Consider the following 12,337-nt stretch of genomic DNA (forward strand, 5'->3'; position numbering starts at 1 on the left):
GGTGGAGGTCCGTCTTTCAGGATCCCAGAGACCAGGTGGAGGTCCGTCTTTCAGGATCCTAGAGACCAGGTGGAGGTCCGTCTTTCAGGATCCTAGAGACCAGGTGGAGGTCCGTCTTTCAGGATCCCAGAGACCAGGTGGAGGTCCGTCTTTCAGGATCCCAGAGACCAGGTGGAGGTCCGTCTTTCAGGATCCTAGAGACCAGGTGGAGGTCCGACTTTCAGGATCCTAGAGACCAGGTGGAGGTCCGTCTTTCAGGATCCTAGAGACCAGGTGGAGGTCCGTCTTTCAGGATCCTAGAGACCAGGTGGAGGTCCGTCTTTCAGGATCCCAGAGACCAGGTGGAGGTCCGTCTTTCAGGATCCTAGAGACCAGGTGGAGGTCCGTCTTTCAGGATCCTAGAGACCAGGTGGAGGTCAGCCTTTCAGGATCCTAGAGACCAGGTGGAGGTCCGTCCACCGTCCTCCACAACATCTGCATGAGCAGCGGTGACCTACTGGAGCCAGATGATGATGATGATGATGATGAAGATGTCAGGAGGGCAGCTGGGGAACAACCAGCAGGAGAACCAGCAGCATCTCCAGGAACCGTCTGTGAGGCTGATGAGAGGCAGAGGATGGTAATGATGTGTTACTCCCCAGATCATGACTGCATTTATATCTAAACAATAAATAATTTGGCGAATGGGAAACAAATTGTGTGTCTCTATATGATGAAGATCTACAATGAACTTCTCTTTACATTGTTCTAATATAATTATATATTTTGTAATGATTAATTTATTACCATACACAAAACACACGAAACATTCAGTAAATATTACATGACACCAACTACAACGTAAACTAAACACACACACACACACACACACACACACACACACACACACACACACATACGATGGATTTTCAATCAGGGACAGACGAGGTGGAGCCATGCAGAAGAAAGTTACACACTTTGCACTCTAATAATCAAACCAACTAAATTCACTACTATGTTTATTTTATATCTATATTTTCTCGTTCAGTCTCAGCAGTTCAGATCTGACGATACGATGCAGATTTATGGCATCAGTGGTAACCATAGTAACGGACCGCTCTCTAAAAACTGGCGCTATATCGGTATTAATAGTTTACGTTATAAACACCACAATCCTTCATCTGGACGTTCAGCAAGGATGAATGAACATACAGAACCTGTAACATTCATCATTTATAACACATATAACCTGTATACGTCCACTACAGCGGATAAAAACTGCTAACAGTGTGCTAAGCTACGGTGCTAACTACCGAGTCTGACAAATGGTCAGATCCATAACTGTCGTCAGGCTGCAGTATACATCACAATCATAACGGAATAATTTAATACTTACATTTATACAAATGAATCCCCACCTGGACCGGCGTTAAACTCCGCCATTATTTACCTGGTAAACTGATGGAAAGTCCATCCTCTTCCGCTACGTCAGCAAAATGGCGTCGATTTAATGCGCGAAGTGTCCATCGTTCCACACTGGTTTAGGGCAGCATCCGGGTACTTTCAGTGCACTGAGTTTTTGCACAAAAGTCAGTGTAAACGCACTGAAACATGCGCGAAGTAGTGTTAGTGCGCTGATTGAGACACAGCCCATGTCTTCTTCTAATTCTTCATGCCTCTCTTCTTCATCTCTGGTTTTTTCCAATTGCTGGTCATATGTGAGGTTTGTTGCTCACCGCTGCCCCCTGTGTGGTTTCAGCTGGTTTGTTGCACCAAACAACGGGCCTCAAAAACTAACCAAATTACATGCGTAAACGATGCAGGCGATGGACGGAAGTGTCTGTCAATCTGCAAACCCGTCTTTTGCCTCAAACTAAAAGGACTCCTCATTGTGAGGCCTGCTATACCTGGTTGACTCCACCCACCACCAGGAGGCGGTCTCTGATGATGATGGAAGAGGCAGAGCATCTGGGGGAGTTCATTGAAGCCAGTCTTTCCCACTTCTTCCTCTCAGGATGAAAGGCTTCGACTGTGTCCAGAGCTGAAGGCTCATGACCTGAAAACACACACATAACTCTAAGGCCTCATACATGCTCTGACGTTTTCATTCATAGTTTAAGTTTCTTACACAATCACGAAACAAAGTCAAATTGAACATAAAGAGATCAATATTTCATTCAGAATTTGAGGGTAGAGATGTTAAGATTGCTTAAGTATACAAGTAAACAACATGGTTCATTTGGTTCTTCATATCTGAACCGCATCAGTGGATCTGCATCTGTTTTCTGATTCTACAGTTGATTTCGTAGGTGATGCTCTGACAGTAAAAACAATAAGAGCACTGGATAATGTGGCATTGATACACATAAAAAAAAAGCTGAGAACCAATCCAAAGCCACTCTTCTCTACAGACAGAGTATGGAAAAGATATAAACTCACAGTTCACCCTCATATATACAGAAATGATCTCTCCACCTCCAATAGAGCATCCAAAGAAGCTAGACAGACGCACTTTTCCACTCATATCCAACAGACATAATAATGCTAGATTCCCCTTTTCAACTGTTTAATAAACCACGCTAAGCCCACTAGCTCTGTTAAGATATGTGAGAACTTTCCTGCCCACTTCAAAGGCAAGAGTGACAACATATGACTGTTTAATTAAAAATTACGTTAAAACATTATCTATCTATCTATCTATCTATCTATCTAAGTCCTAATACAACTGTATGCATTTCATTTTCCGTCTCCACGTCGCTTCTAAATCACTTTGTTGCTCATTGATTGAGCACACTATAACTGCGTTTCCATGACATTTTTTGCAAAGTAAAAGCAATATTTGTAAGTTTCTACAAACAACAGTTGCCATTTGCAGGTGTGTCCACTAAACAGTGTTTAGTGATTAAGCCTCAGTTTTTGTAAAATCTTGTACTGTTCCCAGGATTTTACGATGCAAGGTAGCCAGGTAGTGTTATTTTAAGGTTTTTTGGTTGCTGCGGAGAATTTGCAATCGCTTTTCTTGCACATTTTCTTTTCTAAAATTCTTTACTGGAAATGACACATGACCCCCCATGTCACGTCTGTGGACACGTATATGTGAAAAAAGTATTTCCATTACACTTTTGTAATATATTTCTATATTGAAATGATTGAAAACTTCCTCATGGGAGCGTAAAACTTTGTATCGATATTTGAGACTTCTTCTTAAATTTAGCTGTTTCCGTTAGCGGTTTATTATTGCGATATGTGTTTGCTGGAGGATTTCTACACAACAGGATTTATTTATGATAACTGTTTCTGCTGGTTGGTTTGTGTGGTTTCCTGCTGTGTCGCACATTCTGTAAGATCTGTGATGGACTATGCCGAGCAACTAGCACTTGAGCTCATGCGGTAACAGGGCTGGACTGTAAACTGGTTTCCAGTCTGGCCTGAACTGGCAGGCTGGATGAAGTTCCAGATAGGGTTGCCACCTTTCCGATGTTAAAATAAGGGACGCCCACCACAGCCCCAACGCAGGCGGGTGGGGCGCCCACAGCAGTGGTATGTCTTTTCCTAGTGTGTAGGAGTGGTTAAGTAATCAATAAACCAAACTTAAAGATTGAAAGGCTTTATACATTCTTTGTTATGCAACATTGTTGGAGATGAAGTTTAGCTAATTAGGCGACATGAAGCTGTGGTTACATGGATCTCTACTAACATGAGGAAAATACTTTATATAATAAAGTGTCATATGTACAATACTTAGCTAAAGAAGATTTCTGTGTGTAGAGTGTGCAACATAGAACTTCACAACAAATAACATCTGTGTCACTTCACCTGCATACGGTAAGAGGGGAGGAATGGGATGAATTTATTTAATTTATACCATGGTCACTGATAGCTGGGCAAGTTAAATTACCATCGTATCATTACCCTGCAGGTGTTACCATAGCAACTGGTAATCAGCTGGTTCAGATCAACTGACTTTTGACACGTAAACGAGACAAACGTGCTACTTGACAACAGTTGATTAACATGAAAACGACGAGGTCAACATAAAGTAGTTCCTATATTATCGTATATCTAGTGACTTTGTAAAAACAGAAGCAAACATTTGCTATAAAATATTTACCCTCTCCTCCATTTTCACTCACAGTCGTTATCCAAAGGCAACTTCTGGGTGTTTTTTCTAACTACAAATGATGCCGTTTAAAAGTGAAATACTGCATAGTAGCATATCATGATGTTTTCTTGGCAATGTAAGATGGTTATCTTTAACAGGCGCCTGTCGCTCCAGAGACGGTCCTCCCACTTTCTCTCGGTTTGTTCAGGAACATTGAAACTGTAGCTGCGTTTACATGGAGCACTTTTAATCCAGTCACCAATCAAACTTTACTTTCTTTCCAATCAATCCTGTGGTTGACGTCATCTCTGAGCATGCAATGACCACATGGGGGTCACCTGACATCATTATTTAACAGAAGTCCTAAAAACGGCAACAGCAAAACACAACTGAACTGTGGCTGATGCAGGTTTTTGTCAAGTGTTAATGAGCATCTCAAAGGGTTGAAACAGGGAGTGGTTAATAAAGATATTTGTAAAAGAAAAAAAAAAGAGGAAAACAGAAGCCAGCAAATTGCAATGAAAAAAAAGAGACTGAAAAAGTCTAAAGACTTGAGATTACAAGTGGTTGTGACCCAGCTGGTCTTCCTTGTTACGGCCACATGGAGGATTTAACAGGACCACTAGCCCTTTTCTTTCCTTTTTTTTCCCTTTCTTGTCGCCCAACCAGTATTTTTGCAGTCACTGTAAAATGTCACTGTGCAAGATGTCAAGTTTGGGACTGTCTGACTTCACCATTCTGGGACTGCAGGTGGCATTTTGCAGATTTAAAGCAGCAATCAATGATTTTGCCCATTCTATATTACATAAAACATAAATCAAACTGTTTGATGGACACATTAATTAGATGAAAAGCTTGCTTCTTCTTTATTAATTCTCTCTCTCTGAAACATTGGTAAACTAAAAGAAGAACAAAGAGGTCTGTTTCCAGCTTGTCTTTCTTACCAAGTCCACCTGCGACCACCATACGGCCCCGCAGGAAGGCAGCAGCAAAGTCAGCTCTCTTTGTTTTCATAGCCACCGTGTCCTCTGACTTCAGCCAGGTGCCTGAGGAAGAACAAGGATAACAAAAGACAGCTTGAGTGAGTGAATGGGGCTGCTTGCGCGTGCACAAGGTTATAAAGTAGCTGAGGGGAATTCTAGAGACACTGCAGTCCACTTTCAGCCAGACAGGTTGCTGCTGAGTCCTGAGTGTGCCCTGCACAAACAGGTCACCCAAGAGACAGCTGTACACACACCTGTGCACACACACACACATGCACCTGCAAAGGACATGAAAAGGTTATAATAACCTTAATAATAATAAGGAGGGTTGTCAGGGAGGAAAAGAATATTCAGTAATCCGTCCATATTCTACACCAGGGATCCTCAATCCTGGTCCTCAAGGCCCTGCAGGTTTTCCTAGTGTCCCTGCTGGAACACACCAGACTCAGACAAGCTCTGCATTCATCTGCTAAACACACACTGATTTGAATCAGGCGTGTTGCAGCTGGGACGCTTGGAACACCAGATGTGGTCCAGGGTACACCTAGACAGGTCACCGGTCCATCACATAGACATAGACCATAGACCAGCAACCCCTCACGCTCCCAACGGGGGACAACTGAGAAGCAGCTGACCTTGCAGGCGCCTGTGTGCACTGTGGTCAAGCCTGTAATTGTCTTTCTTCCCAACACTAACAGCCATTCTTTGTGTTTATAGGGAAGGTTTGAAGAAGAGAAAATATCTGGACAAGAATGGACAGACATGTTGGAGATGAAGGAAAGACAAAATGGATGTCCAGTAAACACTGGTTCCATCCAAGAGCTGCAGAACATCATGTAAACACACAACGCGTCCAGCAGGTGGTCTCCAGCAGCAGAAGACCACACCGGGTTCTCTCTTGTCAGTAAGAAGATTGTTTATTATTTTTTAATATTCTTGTTCCAAATAATATTAGATGGATTTGCATCACCACCATCTGAGAAATAACTAAAATCGCTCACTGGAAGGACCACCAGAGGAAGAAACAAAAGGGTCTCCCAAATATGAGCCACCAAACCTGTGGAACACCGGCAGTGGATACATATCCCTTTCTCATCAACCACAGCTGTTCTTGCAGCTGGATGGATGCTCTGCAGCACAGACACGGACACGTCGTAGTTGAGTGCTGCAAACATCCGTGTAGCTTTTGCATTTCTGTTGAAATTCCTCTTACATTTAGAGACAGAAGTATATTTACATGAATGTAAATGTGTACTACACACTGTTTTATTTGTAGTCCCGTTATCCTGCGTTAATGAATTCAAATGAGTTGTGTTCATCCTGTATTGTTAAAAATACACTCCAACTTTGTGTACATGTACATGTACATGTACATGTGTACACTTAATTCTGCCACTTAAAAATCATATGCTTTATTCAACATTTACAACAACCGATTTGAACTTCATTGTTCCTGAGCTCCAGCTTCCCCATGACCCTTCATCAGTCAAGCGGTTGGGATAATGAATGAATGAATGAATGAATGTGTCGACTGTATGTTTATATCATTTCATTGTTTTATCTTTTCTTTTACATTGTGTCTTCTACTTGTCTTGAGACGATAGATAAAATTAGGCCATCTTTTCTACATTTACACAATAATATACACAATATTAGACACAATAATATATCTTGTAATCTGAATGGTTCAAATAAAGAAATGAATAAAGGAATACAAATAGAAAAAGAGTAGAAAACTGCAATTCAAAAAAACACCAAAAGACAAGAAACTCCACAGGAGCATTTTCTGAAAAAAAACCTAAGATGAACGTGTTTATGGGTGTACTTCTAATAGTGGTTTGGTGATAACAACACTATGATCTCCATCAAATAACCACCATCACACGACCACCATCACCATGACCACCATCACCATGACCACCATCACCATGACCACCATCACCATGACCATCATCATTATGACCACCATCACCATGACCACCATCACCATGACCACCATCATCATGACCACCATCACCATGACCACCATCATATGACCACCATCATCATGACCACCATCACCATGACCACCATCATCATGACCACCATCACCATGACCATCATCATTATGACCACCATCACCATGACCATCATCATTATGACCACCATCACCATGACCACCATCATCATGACCACCATCACCATGACCACCATCACCATGACCACCATCATCATGACCACCATCACCATGACCATCATCATTGTGACCACCATCATCATGACCACCATCACCATGACCACCATCATCATGACCACCATCACCATGACCACCATCATATGACCACCATCATCATGACCACCATCATATGACCACCATCATCATGACCACCATCATATGACCACCATCATATGACCACCATCACCATGACCACCATCATATGACCACCATCACCATGACCACCATCATATGACCACCATCATCATGACCACCATCATATGACCACCATCATATGACCACCATCATATGACCACCATCATATGACCACCATCACCATGACCACCATCATATGACCACCATCACCATGACCACTATCACACAACCACCATCACCATGACCACTATCACCATGACCACTATCACCATGACCACCATCATCATGACCACCATCACCATGACCACCATCATATGACCACCATCATCATGACCACCATCACCATGACCACCATCATCATGACCACCATCACCATGACCACCATCATCATGACCACCATCACCATGACCATCATCATTATGACCACCATCACCATGACCACCATCATCATGACCACCATCACCATGACCATCATCATTATGACCACCATCACCATGACCACCATCATCATGACCACCATCACCATGACCACCATCACCATGACCACCATCATCATGACCACCATCACCATGACCACCATCATCATGACCACCATCACCATGACCATCATCATTATGACCACCATCACCATGACCATCATCATTATGACCACCATCACCATGACCACCATCATCATTATGACCACCATCACCATGACCACCATCACCATGACCACCATCATCATGACCACCATCACCATGACCACCATCATCATGACCACCATCACCATGACCACCATCATTATGACCACCATCACCATGACCACCATCATCATGACCACCATCACCATGACCACCATCATCATGACCACCATCACCATGACCACCATCATCATGACCACCATCACCATGACCATCATCATTATGACCACCATCACCATGACCACCATCATCATGACCACCATCACCATGACCACCATCATCATGACCACCATCACCATGACCACCATCACCATGACCACCATCACCATGACCATCATCATTATGACCACCATCATCATGACCATCATCATTATGACCACCATCATTATGACCACCATCACCATGACCACCATCATCATGACCACCATCACCATGACCACCATCATCATGACCACCATCACCATGACCACCATCATCATTATGACCACCATCATCATGACCACCATCACCATGACCACCATCATCATGACCACCATCACCATGACCACCATCACCATGACCATCATCATTATGACCACCATCACCATGACCACCATCATCATGACCACCATCACCATGACCATCATCATTATGACCACCATCATTATGACCACCATCACCATGACCACCATCATCATGACCACCATCACCATGACCACCATCATCATGACCACCATCACCATGACCACCATCATCATTATGACCACCATCACCATGACCACCATCACCATGACCACTATCACACAACCACCATGACCACTATCACCATGACCACCATCACCATGACCACCATCACCATGACCACCATCATCATTATGACCACCATCACCATGACCACCATCACCATGACCACTATCACACAACCACCATCACCATGACCACTATCACCATGACCACTATCACATGACCACCATCACCATGACCACTATCACACAACCACCATCACCATGACCACTATCACCATGACCACTATCACCATGACCACTATCACACAACCACCATCACATGACCACCATCACCATGACCACTATCACATGACCACCATCACCATGACCACTATCACACATAACCACCATCACCATGACCACTATCACCATGACCACTATCACACGACCACCATCACCATGGCCACCATCACCATGACCATCATCATTATGACCACCATCACCATGGCCACCATCACCATGACCATCATCATTATGACCACCATCACCATGACCACTATGAACTCCAAGATACTTGTATTCCTCCACCACCTCCACCTCCTCTCCCAGGATGGAAACAGTGCTTTGTTTATTCTTCTTCCTCCTGAAGTCAACAATCATCTCTTTTGTTTTGCTGCTATTTAATATGAGATGATTGTCACCGCACCATTTAACAAACTGACTGACCAGTTCTCTGTACTCTGCTTCTTGTCCATCCCTGATACACCCCACAACTGCAGAGTCATCAGAGTATTTCTGCAGATGACAGGACTCAGAGTTGTACTGGAAGTCTGAGGTGTACAGAGTGAAGAGGAATGGCCAGAGTACAGTTCCTTGTGGTGCACCAGTGCTGCTGACCTCCATCTCAGACACACAACCTTTCAGTCTCACAAACTGGGGTCTGTTTGTGAGGTAGTCATAGATCCAGGTGGTTGTGGAGGTATCCACCTGGAATTTATGGAGCTTCTCACATAACAAAGCAGGCTGAATGGTATTAAAAGCACTGAGAAATGAAAGAACATGACCCTCAGAGTGCTGCCTGAATGGTCCAGATGAGAGTGTGCTCTCTGGAGCAGGTATATGATGGTATCTTCAACCCCAAGTCCATTACGATATGCAAACTGGAATGGGTCCTGAAAGGTGTTTACTTGCTTGTTGAGGTGAGCCAGTAAGAGTCTCTCCAGGACTTTCATGATGTGAGATGTCAGGGCAACTGGTCTGTAGTCACTTGGTTCAGCTGGTTGTGTTTTTTTAGGCACTGGAACAAGGCAGGAGGTTTTCCACAGCACTGGGACTCTATTTTGTCTCAGACTGGTGTTGAAAAGGTGCTGGAGAATCGGACATAGTTGTTTTGAGCAGGTCTTGAGAACTCTGGGACTGACACCATCTGGACCTGCAGCCTTGTTCTGGTTCAGTTTCTCAAGTTGCTTCATAACCTGATTGCAGGAGACAAACAAGGTGGAGGTCTCAGGATGTCCTGATGTGGAGGGAGATGAAGCTGTGTTCTGGTCCATGACTGAGCTGCAGGGTGACAGATTGGAGGCGTGACAGGAAAGCAGTGGGCTTATGGAGGGTGTGTGGTCTGTTGGGCTGGAGGTAGGGGGTGAACTGAACCTGTTGAAGAATATGTTCAGCTCATTAGCTCTGTCCAGACCTCCATCAGGCTGGTCCCCCTTTAACTTGAAGCCGGTGATCTTCTTCATTCCAGACCACACATCCCTCAGGTTATTCTGCTGGAGCTGACTTTCTAACTTCTTCCTGTAGTCCTCCTTGCACTTCTTAGTTTGGGTTTTAAGTTGTTTTTGTGTTGCCCTCAATAACTCCCTGTCTCCATCCCTGAAGGCTTTCTTTTTGATGTTCAGCAGCTTTTTCAGGTCACTGGAGATCCAGGGTTTGTTATTGGGGAAGCACCTCACTGTTCTTGTTGGGACGATGCTGTCCACACAGAAGTTTATGTAATCTGTCACACACTCAGTCATGGCGTTGATGTCGTCTCCATGAGGTTCACAGAGGACATTCCAGTCTGTAGCCTCAAAGCCTCCTCTAAGAGCATCTTCAGCTTCAGCAGACCAGATTTTGATAGTCTTTGTGATGACTGGTTGCTGCTGAACGATGGGCTTGTAGGTGGAGGTGAGAAGAACCAGATTATGGTCAGATCTTCATAAAGGAGGCAGGGCAGAACAACTGGATCCATTATTCATATTTGCATAAAATAAGTCCAAGATCTTATTTTCTCTGGTGGAGCAGCTGACAAACTGCTGGAATGTTGGTAGAGTTGCAGAGAGGGAGACGTTGTTGAAGTCTCCGGAGATCGCCATGAATGAGTTTGGATGCTGTGTTTGTAGCCGAGCAACGACGGAGCTGATGACGTCACAGGCTGTGTCTGGTGCGGTACCAGGTATTATATAAACTGCTACCAGAATAACACAGGTAAACTCTCTGGGTAAATAATATGGACGGAAGCTCACAGCTAACAGTTCCATGTCCCTTGTGCATATCTTCTCCTTGACAGTAACATGTCCAGGATGACACCAACGCTGGTTAATCAGCACTGCAATTCCACCACCCTTTAACTTTCCGCTGTGTTGTCTACTGCGGTCTGCATGGACCGTTTTAAAGCCCGGTACAGACACATTACAGTCAGGGATGTGTTCATGCAGCCATGTCTCGGTGAAGCACATAATACTGCACTCTCTGTATTCTTTCTGAGACCTTGTTAGCATCTCGAGCTCGTCCGTTTTGTGAGATAGTGATCTCACATTACCCATGACGACGGTCGGGAGAAATGGTTTAAATCTCCATCATTTTCTCCTCTGTCTCACTCCCGCTCTGCATCCTCTTCTCTTTCTTTTCAACTCCATCGGGATTTGATGTGTTGTTTCACTGATGATCCTGATTTGGGAGAGTTTAATCAGTTGATCCCGATTGTAAACAAGTCTTTTGTTGCCATGGAGACTCATCATAACAAGCCTTGAAATATGCAGAAATATGCAGAAAAATCTTCCTGGCAACACACCCTCTGAACCGCCATGAAATCCTCAGAAAAAAAAAAAAACCAAATTGAGATAATATCTATGTGAGAAGTACTTTAAAAAAATTAAGATAGCAATTCAGAGCTACTACAATTTGCTGCCAACAGACGGCACAATCTCGAATTATAATTTTATTTCTGTTTTTTTTATTTGAATTTTATTTCTCTTTCTCAAATCATGATTTAAGAAAGAGCAAGGAGAGATCACAGCTGGTCATTCTCTCTTCTTGGGGGAAAAGCATCTTCTCTTTCTTCATTTCGCGGGTGTGTGCCATCAATCTGTGCAGTTTGAAGAGGGCTTTTAATGGTATTAGGAATCCATTGGTTCGCTGTGGCAACACCTTCAGAACAACAGAAAGGACATACTCAGAGAGGCATTAACAGTAGAATTGAGGGGTATGGAGCCTCTTTGCACATAGCACTGTCCCTTGTGATTAAATCTAGAGGATAATATGTAGCTTGATTGTTT

General features: G+C 43.7%; 2 protein-coding genes across 2 annotated transcripts in view; both read right to left on the reverse strand.

Moving 5' to 3' along the window:
• The window catches only part of LOC306757709 (uncharacterized protein), a gene marked incomplete at its 3' end in the record, with an annotated part of 493,032 nt that overhangs the window by 315,995 nt on the left and 164,700 nt on the right, over window positions 1–12,337 (reverse strand). The window lies entirely within an intron of this gene.
• klhdc8a (kelch domain containing 8A) overlaps window positions 1–12,337 on the reverse strand; it is a gene marked incomplete at both ends in the record, with an annotated part of 102,300 nt that overhangs the window by 40,328 nt on the left and 49,635 nt on the right. The window contains 2 exons of the mRNA XM_079242438.1: window positions 1,887–2,035; window positions 5,026–5,127. Coding sequence (XP_079098564.1) covers window positions 1,887–2,035; window positions 5,026–5,127 — 251 coding nt within the window. The remainder of the gene's footprint in view (window positions 1–1,886; window positions 2,036–5,025; window positions 5,128–12,337) is intronic.

The sequence above is a fragment of the Telmatherina bonti genome, assembly GCF_933228915.1.
Source record: "Telmatherina bonti genome assembly, chromosome: 6".
Classification (NCBI taxonomy): Eukaryota; Metazoa; Chordata; class Actinopteri; order Atheriniformes; family Telmatherinidae; genus Telmatherina; species Telmatherina bonti.